At 36.6% G+C, this 15110-nt stretch overlaps 1 protein-coding gene across 5 annotated transcripts in view; it reads left to right on the top strand.

The window, feature by feature from the left end:
• The window catches only part of LOC306990424 (uncharacterized protein), a 142070-nt gene that overhangs the window by 102373 nt on the left and 24587 nt on the right, over positions 1-15110 (top strand). The window contains exon 14 of one of the 5 annotated variants that reach the window (XM_079597247.1): positions 9916-10194. The exons of the other annotated variants lie outside the window; for them this stretch is intronic. Coding sequence (XP_079453373.1) covers positions 9916-10155 — 240 coding nt within the window. The 3' untranslated portion in view covers positions 10156-10194. Of the gene's footprint in view, positions 1-9915; positions 10195-15110 lie in introns of those variants that run through there. 5 annotated transcript variants of the gene reach the window in all.

The following is a 15110-nucleotide window of genomic DNA, read 5'->3' on the forward strand; positions in this document are numbered from 1 at the left end:
GCGAGCGCGCCCGCGAGACAGAGACTGTGCTCCAAACCGTGTAGCGCGTGCACGGCAGAGAGGGAGAGAGAGCAAGAGACCGCGCGCGTGTGCCTCATGAAGCGCATAATATAATTTATTCCCCTATTTTCTTTTTTTTTTTGGTTGTAGGTCAGATAACAATATTTAACAATGTATACATATATTTTTTCATTTAATTGGTTCAACCACCCGCCACCCGCCCGAATTGAATTAAAATATAATTTTTCGTCACGTCATCCGCCCGATCCGCGGCGTCCCGCATCTCTAGTAGAAGCTAAATGAGTTCCTCCAAAACGAGTTCCTAGAACTAAAATTGTTCCTAGTTCCTGCACTACGAACGCGCTAAAATCCGGATACTTCCGCCAATAGTTCTTGGAACTATGAAAAGGTTCCTCCGGTGCAAAAGCCCCTAGAGTTACATTCAAGCTGTTTTAAGGCAGGCAAAAAAAAAGTGTCATTTTGGTGATTTTTTTTTTTTTTTTTTTTTTAAGGGATAAAATGATTGGCTACAGGGCACTTTAATTAAATATCATGTAGATTTCCTTTAAATTCAAAAAGAAATGTCACAATGCAATACCTAAGCTGACTGATTTTCTTAATTAAAAATTATTTGAAATCTAAATGCTTTTTTTTTTTCTGTGACAAAATATATATTTGTTTGAATATTTATTCTGACAAAATGGACATATGCTTGAGCATGACAGCCCCTGGTTACTATAAACTATTGTTCAACAAGCTGCATAATGATTTAAAAATGTATACATTTGTATTTCGTTCCCAACCCCTCGGGAAAAATCCCAAATCCAGCATGTAGGGTCTAAACAACATGTGGATGAGTAAAAAAAAGGCAAAATTTTAATTTTGAGTTGAACTATTTCTTTAAATAATGCAACCAACTAAAAGACACAACCTTAGGGAGAAACCCTTCTCATGTGAACAGTCTTTGGCAATACTGTTGCAACTCAAGTGTGAAAAATCATTCTGCTGTGTCTCGTGCTTATGGCCGGTACTCTGGAAATGAGCTTAGAGGCAGGAGAGGAATCACAATAATGAATAATGCATGACTAAATATTTTCAAGCGCACTCTTGTATCTTGGCGTCCTCTTGGTTTGCTTGAGTCTTACCAACCTTGTAATGAGGCTAAATATTTCCATTCCAATCTGTTAGCATACAAAGATCCCAGCCTCAACTCAAGACGTTCTCAAAAGCTTCCCATGTGGTGTTGTGGGTAATGCGCACCGTCATAACAACTGTAGAGTTCAGCTCCGAGTCTCTAGCCCAATGCATGCACTCTGCTGCCACAAGTACATCAGCTGGATGTTTGTTTACAGAGTTACTATATACTAGCTTCGCTGGCTGCTTTCCAAATTAATCTTTCCCATTTGGAGTATGATGGGTGTAATGCTTTCCTCATTCAAATCATTCATTCTCAAAACAGTAGGTTAAAAATGAAATAAATGAAACGGGAACAGGAATGTTTTTATCATCAGCTTCTGCCGTAGACGGCCCAGGGCCGCCCTGCTTAAGGAAGGAAGGGGCTCGACAGGGGGTTCATCACCCTAGTTAGTAAACATTGCTCTTTTTATGCTGTCACATTTGGGTTGGCAGAACACACAATCTTTTGAGGACGTTTTCAAGCTCGACGTCCCCGCTTTCCCTGTGACATTTGCATTGCACAGAGTGCAACCTTCATGCTTCGCCTCACAGAGATGTGCTGTATTACAAGGAGCCTTTGTGAGGATAGACTCCAGCTCTACTTGTTATGAAAATGTACACGGAATAGTGGCTGGCTGTTCATGTGCTGGATATCACCTCCAAAGCACCTTCTGTTTACATTAGCATAAATCACTCTTATCAAAGAGTGATATGCAGTCATCTGCCCCAAAAAGTGACAGCAAGAGGCATTACATGCATTACGAATTCAGTTTAGTAATGGTTACTTGCAGTGCAAAGTAATACAATTTTTTTTTTACAATAATTAGTGCTGTCAAAATTAACGCATTAGCGCATGCAATAATTTTTTTTCTGTTTAATGCGTTAAAAGTATTTTACGCAATTAACGCAGGATGGTGTTTTTTTTCCCATTTTTTTACCGCACTACAGTATATGATCACGCTGTCATTCATTCAAGTGCTATTAAATCGTTAAATTGCGATAAGACACTAAAAAGAACTCAAATCTTTTCTGGCACGCATCTATGAACTCTCTGTGAAGTGTGAACAAACCCGAAATGTGCAGAATATCGCTTCAGAAAACACTGCAGCGTTCTTGTTCACTTCTAATGCACAAAAAACACACAAAATTACGCCAAAATTGCCTTTTTGTCGAATTTCCTTGCAAGCACAGTCTTAAATGAGTTAAAAAGTTTTAAATGACATCAAAGAGTTGTGAGAAAATAGTATGTGTCAGATCCGGGTCATGTTCGTCAGCTCTTGAAGTGACAGCAGCCTAATAAACCTACCGCTGTCTGTGATTAATGTTAATCAAAGAACGAAAGACAAAGAGAAAATCCCTCACTGCTCTTGACTGAACAACATTTGTAGCTTTAATAAGGATTTCTCTATATTTAATTTATAATTTACGCAGTGAAGACTGTGAAGTGTTTGATAACTTTTTAAAATTTCTGTATACAGTATATCCTACCTGTTAGACCTGCGTGAAAATCGAAAAGCACTGGTCAAAAACAAAAACTTTTTTGTACATTTTAGCAGGTAAAAATCTGCTGGGAAAAAAACCTTAGTGTTGAACCCTGATATATTAAAGCCACAGCTAAATGTGTAATTTATTACAATAGGTTTATGTGAAGATTGTTTTAAGTTAACTTAAATTAAATGTTGTTATATGTATATTTTAACAGAGACATCAGTATTGGTATCTATGATACTGGCCGCCTTTCAAAAAAATATACCTTTAAACAAATATACTGTCTATGTTGTTTCTACATTATTTTAGAGTTTAAAATGTGACAGTATTACAACATAAAAATATATTCAAAATTGTAATGTTAGGTGCGATTAATCGCGATTAATTACAGAAAAATGTGAGATTAATAATTTTTTTGTATAATCGATTGTCAGCAGCACTAATAATAATATAAAGGATAAACATACAAAATTTAATTTGCTGAAGAAAACATGCAAATATAACAAACAAAAGTTTCTGCTTAAAAAACTACCATTTTAGAATGAAATATCTGGCTTTGCTATATTCAGTTGCTAATGAGTTCTGTGTTTTAGCAAGCTGTTTTGATTGGCTGCTAGGGCGTTTCTAGGTTGTTGCTTACTGGCTATGGATATTTGTTCACAGCCCAAATTAAAGTATACGCTGACCCCTAGATATAGCTTAGGTTTCACTCATTTGTTTACCGGTAGTTTTGTTTAGCCTATTTTATTTTCCATGAGGAAAAATAATATAACATTTCTGCTCAATAAGTCAAACAATATGATATATCAATATTATTCATGCATCTGCCTTGGCTAACACCAGTATGAATTACCTGTGATGTTCCTTAATTGTAAGTTGCTTTTTTTAAAAAGTGAAAAAAGTCGTTTTTATTTTTTTTTAAATAGTGAAATGTTTGTACATTTATTTCATTCTTGGAAATACTGACTCTTATCTGGTGATGCTTATAAATGTTGCAGACACCAAATTGCATGATATTTTAACATATACAGTGTCAGATGACACTTAATTTATACTAAATTTGCTGAAGTAATCATTTACCAACAAAACAAGCATTCTTTATAAGAAAGCATCCACCAGGAACATAAACATAATTGTACGTGATCTTTCTACAACAGTTTACTTGACACCCTACCAGCAGAGAGACAGGTAAAGATAGGAGGTTTTGAAGCGGTGAGCGTTCCAGACGAGTGACTGACACACCCAGCGTGGGTCCAACCCCCCCTGTACCAGAGTAGCGTCAGTGCGCTATACAGTCTAGAATTACCCTACCTCTAATCCCTATCATGCGGCGTGTTTAGTATACACCACAGAGTGTTTGTGTGTGTGTGCTGCAAAAAACTGCCCTAATGCAGGGATTCAGTAACCACTCACCAGTGACTGGTGTTTCTCCACTTTCTCAACCAGCAACAGCTGCTTACCTGCAAACCACCTACAGGAGCCCAGCACCAGTTAGGTCTGGTCCTTGAAACTGATTGGCTGAGAGGCCTTCCAGGAGTCCTGATATCCTGATGCAGCAATATCAGCAGCACTAGAACTGTTCACCGTTTGAATCACTCCTGTCTCCATATGTGTTCTAGACAGGCAGCATTTCTCCCAGCGAGCGCCAATGGAAAAATAAATAATCTCTCCTCACATTACACATTACATCGTGTCATTATTTAATTAACAAAAATAAAGTCAAAATGGAAAAGCCATGGGTGACAAACTAAGTACACCCAATGATTCAATTGCTTGTAGAGCTACCTTTAGCTGCATTAAGTTGAATTAATCGTTTTCTGTATGATAGTATCAGTGTCTGGCATCGTTCTGGAGAGATTTTGTCCTACTCTTTATTACAACGTAGCTTCAGTACATTAAGATTGAGGGCATATGTTTAGGCACACCTCTCTTAAGGTCCCGTCGCAACATTTCCGCCGGGTTGAGGTCTGGACTTTGAGTGGGCCATTGCAGCACCTTGATTCTTTTCTTTTTCAGACATGTAGATTTGCTGGTGTTCTTGGGATCATTGTCCTGTGCATGACCCAATTTCAGCCAAGCTTTAGCTGTTGGACAGATGGCCAAACATTTGACTCTAGAAAGTTGTTGATATACAGAACAAACAAGCCCAAATCACCATCGTGCTTGACAGTTGGTATGAGGTGTTTGTGCTGATATGCTGTTTAGTTTTCGTCTAACTTAGTGTTGTGCATTATGGCCAAACATCTCCACTTTGGTCTCGTCTGTCCAAAGGACATAATGGGAAGTCTTGAGGTTTGTTCAGATGCAACTTTGCAAACCTGAGCCGTCCTGCTTTGTTCTTTTTAGAGAGAAGCTTTCTCCTGGCAATCCTTCCTAACATGCCATACTTGTCCTGTCTCTTTTTCTAATTGTACTGATTGTCTTTTTCTAATGGTCTTTTTCTAAATCAACTTTAACATTTAACATGTTAACTGTGGCCTGTAGAGTCTAAGGTGTATGCTAGTTCTTGGGTATTATGCGATTTCTCTGACCTCTGGGTGAATTTGTTGGGACGTCCACTCCTGTTAAGATTGGCAACTGTCTTGAATGTTTTCCACTGGTGAATAATCTACTGTAGAATGATGGACCTCAAATTGTTTGGAAATGGACGTATAACCCTTGCCAGATCGATGGCAGCAATAATTGCTTCTTTAAGATCATTGCTGATGTCTTTCCTCCTTTGCATTGTGTTATCACACACATTAATATTCCAGACCAGCAAACTGACAAAACTTGCTTTAATAGAGGTGATCACACATGCTAATGATCAGTTAATATTTCACAATATTACTGTTTTTGCTGTATTTTGGATCAACTAAATGAAGCCTTGGTGAGCATAAGAGACTTCTTTTAAAACATAAAAAATCGTACCGTTCTAATAATTTTGGCCTCGTGTGTGTGTGTAAATAAATTATATACACACACACACAAACAAACACACTGGAATATATATATAAACATTGTAGAATGGATATAGTTAAATAACATTCAATTCAAGTTATTTAGTGTGTGTGTGTGTGTATTCACACACACCCTCTAAATAACTTGAATTGAATGTTATTTAACTATATCCATTATACAATGTTTATATACATATATTCCAGTGTGTTTGTGTGTGTGTGTGTGTGTGTATGTATATAATTTATTTAATAAATTATATAGTTATGTTTATAATTTAATTAATAACAGTACATTATAAGTTTATGGCAGATATTAGACTTTGGCAGTTCAATGTTCTTTCATATATGTATATATCTATGTATAGCATCACCAAATTGTGAAATAAAGAACAATCTTCACGATTTGGTGATGCTTTTAAATTAGACAAAAACAACTCTCAGCAGCTGATGGCAGCACATTCATTGAGGAGGTGGTTGTGTAGGTGGTTACTTAAAATACAGCACAGATATTCAGATTATTTTTCTCACTTTTAATTGTGTTAAATATTATGTATGCTCGAATGATGAAATGAGTCAGAATCAATGATGGTCGCACATTGCCTCCCTGGTCAGAACAACATCCCAAGAGCAGAAACGCTGCTATCAAACGACACACAATTATCCTGTGCAGCAGTTTTAATGAACACACTGTTCCATCAGGTCATGAATTAGGGTAATTCATCAGTCCATTGTATAGTAATGGGCAGGAGAGATTTAGTTTAACCAACAATGAAGTTGTAATTGCTTCGTCTAAAATTGCTCACTTATTCACTGTTCCCTATACAGTGAATGTGCATAGTGCACTGACCACAATTACTGAGAAAATTCCGATGCTGACATAAATATACTTAATCATAGCAGTGCAATAATAACAATTTTACTGTGTAATATACACTACCAGTCAAAAGTTTGGGGTCGGTAAGATTTTGTAATGTTTTGAAAGAAGTCTCTTATGCTCACCAAAGCTGCATTTATATGATCTAAAATACAGTAAAAACAGTAAAATTGCAAAATATTATTAAAACTTAAAATAACTTTTCTATTTTAGTATATTTTAAAATGTAATTTATTCCTGTGATGGTAAAGCTGAATTTTCTGCTTGTCTTCAGTGTCGCATGATCCTTCAGAAATCATTCTAAACTTTCTGTTTTGGTGTTCAAGAAACATTTCTTATAACATTTCTTTCTTGTTAATACTGAAAACAGTTGTGCTGGCTAATATTTCTGTGGAAACTGAGATTTATTTTCTATTCATCAAAGAATCCTAGTTTAGAAGTCAATTTAATGTCCTTTCTAAATAAGAGTATTAATTTCTTTCTTTCTTTTTTAAATCTTACCCTTACCCCTAACTTTTGAATGGTAGATGTATTTTATATACAGTATATATATATATATATATATATATATAATATTATATTAAAAAGCTGTTCACTCAGAAAACAGTTCTTACTGAACATAATATATGGAATAGAGAGCAATATTGAATACAACTGTTGCCTTTTTTCTCATCTATATGCTGTCACAGTTGAACATCGACAATTTTAAATTAATTACAGTTCTAACTTGCCTTGTCAACTTGTTTCACCTTTGCAAATATGCAGCAGTTGCCAAAACCCTTGAACTGTTCATTATATTTTGGCTAAACAGAGTTTGGTTGCCTGTGCAGAAGTCAATAACAATCACTAGTTCCTTGAGGCCTATTGGTTGTTTTCACTTTGAAAAACAGATGTTCAAAAACAAGTTAATGTTCAAGTTGTGCTGAAGGATAAGGACGCAAACGGTTTATTCATCTAAAGCTCTAATTGCTACTTGAATCTAACTAACAAAAAGTCAAAACTCAACCGTGGCAAATCCAATAAGCCTTGAGTGTCGGTCCTGGATTGACGCTGTCCTGCAGAGTTTAGCCGTTTCATCCTCAAACGCTCTGTCTGATGGTATAATTCAGCCATTGGAGACTTGACTGTGATGGAAGGCATGAGTCTGCTTATCAGAATGTATTAGGAATTCTCTCTGTATTACTCTGGTCAATATTTGTCAAAATCATTTGAGGGCTGCTTAAAACAGCTGAGATCCATTCATTATTCAGAGGTAACGTTGAATGCCAGAGTCCAGGGGAAGACAAGATGTCAGTTGAAATGGATGGATGTGCGAAACCTGACCTGCCTGCTTTATTATTGGGTTTAAGGTGACAGGGAGAGGAAATATGAATAGACATTGGGAGAGATGAAATGTGTGTGAGGGGCCAGATATCGATACGGCAACACCTTTGCACTCGAGACCGATTCAGCGTCAGATAAGAAGCTCAGGCGCCACCGTACAGTACGCCCAAAGAAAAGGTGAACATTTTGGGAGGATGTTCATTATAAGAGGAAGAATGAATCGATGCTGATATCGATCAGAGAAGAAAAAACACTGAATCCAACCGCATTGAAAGAAAATAAATCATTTTACAGTTGAGACTGAATATGAGGCTTCTCTCATTGCATTACGGATTAAAGCAGAGGTAGACTAGGGAAATCCATTTTCACAATTATCGCTCTATTATTTATGATGTTTTCTATTGGTTTGGGTTATAAAAATGATTACAGTGCAGGTCTACTCCAGAGACTAGTGTAAAACACTTGGACACTGCGTGTGATTGACGGTGCAGGCAATATTTTCTGCTTAGTGAAGATTATGAGGATCTTTGCACTCCCGTTTTTGTACGTTTTCATACCATAATGTACATCAGAATTGTTGCTATAACAAGCTTCGTCCATCTTTATATTCGTACCTTTATCGAGAGTAAATGCGCCACGTCTTCAGACTTTCAAATATGTTAACATCTTCAACCTTAAGGAAGCCGAAAAGACAACTTTTGAAGTACTTTCACGAAAGTGAACTTTTGTTCCTTATTCAAATACAAATCTGCAGAGCACCGGTCTTCTGAAGCAGGTGGTGACTCAGCACTATTTACTTCAGCCGCCTTCATCTTAAGGAATATATTAGATCCTTCTCATTGGATGTTATGAGGAACTGCATGAGCAAGACAACAGGTCAGCTGCCCTGTAACCACGGCCCTGTGGACCAGACATGTTGGACAAACTTTGATGTGCTCATTTGCATGCTGGTTAACAGACAGGCTCTCGTAGGCTAATAACCGGTAATGTGCTTGAGTCAGTGCCAGCCAGCTTTGAGATTGATGTCATTTTTGGGAGCTGGTCTTTTCTTGAGCAACACCGTATGGGCAAGGATTATGCAGATAAACCAATGAATCCCTAGAGCTGAAAGCATTAGAAGAGAAAAATGATGGCAGCACGGGTACGGCAAGACAGGTGGAGGAGAAACTGACAGAAAACAAAACACGATGGCATTAGGAAGGAGTGGAAGCTGTAACACATTTTTCATTTGTCAGAAAACAGCTGACAGAGCAACCAGATGAACATGTACGTAAAAGAAAGTTGTCAGAGCTGGTCAGTGAAAGCTGACAGGACTGAATTTCCCCCTGGAATATTTTGTAAGATATTCTGCAAATACACAACGAGGGGTTCCTTATACTTACAACATGAATCTTCAAATATGTAATAAAATGAAAAAAAAATTTAAGGCTTCCTGCTGGAATTATACTAATATATTGGGAAATACTGTATCATAGAGTTAAACATACCAGTTAAATTGATATTCAGTATATACATACATTATATATACGAGCACACGTTCAGTTTTTGATGATAAAAAAATGAATACCATTATTTTATCATTTTAATATTGCAATAAATGCAATTGAATATGTAATTAAATAATGCTAATTATGCCATGCTGTATATACAGTTTGTCTTTTTTCCCCAAAAAACCTGAGAGGTTTTTCATATGCTGAGGTAACTTTTGTTTGAGATCACACAGCAAAAGAGAAAATAATATGCGTGTCCTCTGTGTCCTCTTATGTAATTGAAATCTCCATAGTGTTCAAGGATGCTCTCCTTTTTAGCAAATTAATCAACACCGCATAATTACAAACATTTATCTCAGCTCATATTAATTATAATAAATAATATTGAAAAAAAGGACTCCTCGCTCTGCATTGGGCCCAATCAGAAGTGTATGCATGTGTACTGCTTTAGAGAGAATGATGAGGAAATATTTTTTTCTTTACAGTGCTGAATCATTGTTTCTCAATTTAATATCTGGCTTATCCAGCAACATCTAATAAAATGAAATAGTCTAACAAATCCCAGGGGCGTATCACCTATGCCACCCATTCTGTATAATCCTGCTTTTTTTGCTTGCCTTGACAGATAATGCACCTTGCGATGGGGTCCCGCGACATGCGTTCCGGGGGGACTATATATTTGAAAGGTTTGCTGCGACCACTTTACATCCCCAGCCTGGAACTGGAGCTCCTTAATTCAGAGGCAACCATTGAAGCAGATGATTTTGCTGAGCAACATCAAACAGCATTAGTTGTAGTTGAGACTCTTAATGTAAACATGATAAGTTGGGTGTCAAGAAATATGGGCTCTCCCATTGATCACTGAACAAGTACAGAGATTTCGCTGGGTCTTGACATTCCCAGCACTTCATCAATTATTCAGGCTCTGCTGCAGGCGTTTGGGACACGCAGGGCTGTTTAGCATTATGCTGTAACTCTGCGCGCCCAGGTCTCTGCCGGGACACATGCTCCGCTGTTCCTCTGCGCCTGTTGGACAGGCTTCTGTGTCCACTGGCTACTTACTGTATTATCTATCTATCTATCTATCTATCTATCTATCTATCTATCTATCTATCTATCTATCTATCTATCTATCTATCTATCTATAATCTACAGTATCTGTCTGTCTGTCTGTCTGTCTGTCTGTCTGTCTGTCTGTCTGTCTGTCTGTCTGTCTGTCTGTCTGTCTGTCTGTCTGTCTGTCAGTCAGTCAGTCAGTCAGTCAGTCAGTCAGTCAGTCAGTCAGTCATCTAGATACAGGTATGTGACCCTGGACCACAAAACCAGTCACATGGGTCAATTTTTTTAAATTGAGATTTATACATAATCTGAAAACTGAACAAATAAGCTTTCCATTGATGTATGGTCTGTTAGGACAGGACAATATTTGGCCGAGATAAAACTATTTAAAAATCTGGAATCTGAGGGTGCAAAAAAAACAAAACAATCTCCTTTAAAGTTGTCCATTAATTTGGAACCTTGGAACATGATCTTTACTTAATATCCTAATGATTTTTGGCCTAAAATAAAAATCGATAATTTTGACCGATACAATGTATTGTTGGCTATTTCCACAAATATACCCGTGCGACATGTGACTGTTTTTTTTGATCCAGGGTCACATATCATGTATAATCTGTCTGTCTGACTGTATGTCGTTTTATTGTTCTATCATTATATCGCACATCCCTCAGCTGAACTTTCACATCTACAGTGTAAAGTTGTCCAATCAGTATCCACCGCTGCGTTTTAACAGAGGATCAATGCTGAGGATCTTTTGTCTTAGAGATGATTAGCATAATGATGAGCTTGCTCTGACCTCACAACTGCCATCAATCAAAACTCCTCTATCTGTTCAAAGCTTTGAGCTGACCTTGAGTTTGGCTCTGAACTAGAACCTTTAAGATGTCATTTGAATGCGTTTAAACAGAAGCGATAAGAATGGATGGCATATAAATTATGACTGTTTATTGGAAATTTCAAACAGTGATTAATGATAAAGGTTTGTGTCAACAGGACATGCTTCTTTTAATCTAAAGGTCATCTCATCCTTGTTAAATTGTGTTGATTTCTGCAGCTGCTGGTGAAATTTTTCTACACCGAAGCAAAATAGGTTGGCATTTCCTTTGAGTCATGGAGAGATCAGAAATGCTACAGTTTTCTGTAATCCTAAAATTTGTGCTGGAACAGTGAAAATGTGTTGTGCTTTTGCTGCTATTGAAACATTATCTTTACTGTTATGTATATTTGTCTCAGAGCTTTTGCTGTATTCTTCTGCAATCCTATGAGGCTCTTGAAATTTTACAGACGCATAAATAAGAAATGCTCTGCCTGTGCATTCATAAAAAGGTCATGTTATACAAAAGGTCATTATTTACTTATGTTGTTCCAAACTTACTTTCTTCCATCAGCACAGGAGAATTTATTACTATTTTACTAGTCATTTTTTTCTCATGCATTTGAGATGAAAGGGAACTTGAGCATTCAAGCTTTACCAGAACAGAAAAGCAAAGTACTGGTAGCCCATAAAACTTGAGCACTCCCAGTCTTATGAAACAATTTAGTAGTTTTGTTTGATGAACAGACAATTTAATAGAAATTTAAGTTCACTTAAAATCTTGACATCCCCCCCCTCATAAAACCTTCTATTCATATTCTTGGTCTTGAGTGTAGCAACATCCGATTTGTAAATGATTTGAATTGTTCTTTTGAGTCGAATCAATGAGTCAATTGGTCCAGTTCGCAAAACCGGTTTGTATGATTGATTGATTCATTAATCAGATTGATTCAGTTCAATCATTAATAACATTCAAATGAATAACATACAATTCTGGTCCTCACACATTCAGTATGACTATTATATGACTTTTGAAGACATTGAATATATGATTCATATAGACCACTTTTATGATGCTTTTATAGGGACCATTTTGTGGATTGACGTTAGGGTGAGTACATAATTATGTGGTTGAATTATTTCTTTAAAACCAGCTATAAACTACCAGGAGCATTAGCTAGTTTGAAGGGAATTGGCAAGTTTATTCAAAGGTTTATAGTTGCATGTTTAATGGAGGTAAAGGCATGATGTTGTTTATGAAACTAAATAAAAAATATATGAATACATACAGTATAAATACAGCTTGAACTGTGTTCTGTGATGCCTGACAGTTAGTCACGACTAAAGACACGCCTGTGGTTTGTAAACTTCAGCAAAGTTTACAGAGAATTTCAGAAAAGTTGTGATCATGCTCTGAGGAGCAGCGGTCTTGGAGCGTATCTGCTTGTTTCTATTTATACGTAGACGAGCACTTTTCATGGGTTGCCTGAGTGTGTCAAGCTGACAATTTCATCGAGGATATAAATAAAGTCTCTCCTCCTAGGGGCGAGATGGAGAAACTTTAGAATCCTAATTTGCATGGAATCATCTCAAATGTATGATGCTGTGATGTTATATTCCTTTAACGCGGTTAAAAGATTTCCAAATTGCCTGCATCTATATGTTTAAAAAAAAAATGTAATCATGTTTTATTTATGTTCATTTTCAGCACACTAGATTACGACGCTCATCAGATCATCCCTCATTGGTTCCATTAATAAGTGCTTGTCTAAATAAAACAAAGCTGACAGCAGCCACGTTTTGTATTTAGATATCTCTAGTTTGTCTAAAAATGAAAATGTAGTCATTTACTCACCCTCATGCGGTTTCATAACCTTTATGACGCGCATATACATTACCGTTCAAAAGTTTGGGGTTCAGTAATATTTCAAAATGTTTTTTAACAAAGTCTCTTATGCTGATCCAAGCTGCTTTTATTTGATCAATATTTAAATTACCATTTAATATATATATATTTTTTAATGTTTTATAAAAATTTACTTTATTTTATAGTATGTGCACTTACGTGTACTTAGTGTACTCATTTTAATATGCTGATTTGATGCTCAAGAAACATTTCTTATTATTAATTTCTATGTTTACAATAAAAATGCCAAATAATGAGCAATTTAATGAATCGTTGCTGTATAAAAGTATTCATTTATTTTAAACAAAACTTAATTTTTGATCTGTAATGTATGTTTAGCAGACTGTCCTTACAATAGAAGCAGAGAGTGACCAGGGCTGTCAAGCTCCAAAAATCATAATAAAAGTGGTCCACGGTTTATATTCTATATTCCATGTCTTTGTTTAACAAACAGACTGATAGTTTGTTATTTGCTCTCAATCTCACTGCGCATATTAAAACCGGCTATACATTTTTTCTTTTGTGTTCCAATAAAGAAATAAAACCAGACATGTTTTTAAAAAACATGAGGGTGAGTACATTTATTCAGATTTTTCCTTCAGTCTTGATTAGTGTATGGCCCTTTAACTCTGTCGACTCGTGAATGTGCTTAAATCCCCGTGTGTGAGAGTATTCGGTGGCAGCAGAACAGAGGCAAAGTATTAAACAATAATGTGCAGTCTTTTGCCTGAGGGGCCAGTGTTGAGACTGTGCCATGAGCGAGAATTTGTGATCTAATTTAGGGGCAGTGAGGCGTTGAGACTCCTCTCTGCGGACTTTTGGCTCCCTATACCACTACATTTGCTCTTTTTTTTTTCTTTTTTTTTTAAGGCTGACCAGCCCCTCGAAACATTTCCAGAGCAGTTGACCAGGGGCAGCAGAGCTCTTCTAAAGGATTGGACTTAGCCAGTGGCATCTCTTGGCATAGTGCATATGGTGAATATACATGAATATTGTGACTTGGGATGGCTAGGAGATTATGCTCAAAAGAAATGATTCAATACTTTGAACTTGCTTTATGGTTAAAGGGATACTCCACTTTTTGGTTAAAGGGATATGACGAAGCACCTGCAAATAGTCCCCAGCTCGGTCACTTCCAACATGACCGGGACTAAGTTTGTGTAGTTTTAATAAATACGGTTCGGGATCAGCACCAAAGTAAATATCATCTAAATCGTCTCTCACAAATGTCTCCATGCTACAAGGCACGCTCCATGTGCAAGCAGGTTGTCACGTTGGTTTGTTGACGGCAAGTGCTTCGTCATCATTACGCCTGTTGCACCCATGGTACGGCCGCACAGTTCCTTGATTCTTACGCCGGAATGAGAGTAGTTCCTAGCCATATAGGCTTGGAAAATCGCAACTTTTCTTAGATCCAACAATCTTAGTACACGGTTTAACTACAGAAGAGTCAAGTTTTAAATAGGAAAAATATTGAAACTCGTTGGTCATTTTGAAAGAAATGCTACTGGACTCATCAGAATCAATGATCTATGCTAAGACCCGGAGTTCGGCTGAATGGATTCGAAAACGGTAAAACTCAACTGTTTAACTCTAGTAAAATGAGCCTATTTCCAAAAAAAGTGGAGTATCCCTTTAAGGACAATCTAACAAACAAGTATTTAAAAATGGAAATGCGTTTGGAAATTAGAATTGGAAATGTGTTTTTATGGAAGTTTGCTTCCGCCACAGAAAACAAAAGTAACTGTGACTTTTTATCTCACAATTTTGACAATTTTTCTCATAGTTATAAAGTCAGAATTCTGAGTTATAAAGTCAGAATTGCGTGATATAAAGATATAAAGTCAATTGCGAGAAAAAATTGTGAGATGTTAGGCTAACTGTTCTTTTACCGTGGATGCAAACCGTTTTTAGTTGGGTTTTTTTACCGTAGTATTCTTTGAGATAAATTGGAGTATAATATGACATATGAATTCCATCCAACCATCTCAAAGCAAATATTGGTTATATACCATATAGGTATATGATTAAGTACAAC

Source organism: Phoxinus phoxinus, assembly GCF_949152265.1.
Source record: "Phoxinus phoxinus genome assembly, chromosome: 22".
NCBI classification, from domain to species: Eukaryota; Metazoa; Chordata; class Actinopteri; order Cypriniformes; family Leuciscidae; genus Phoxinus; species Phoxinus phoxinus.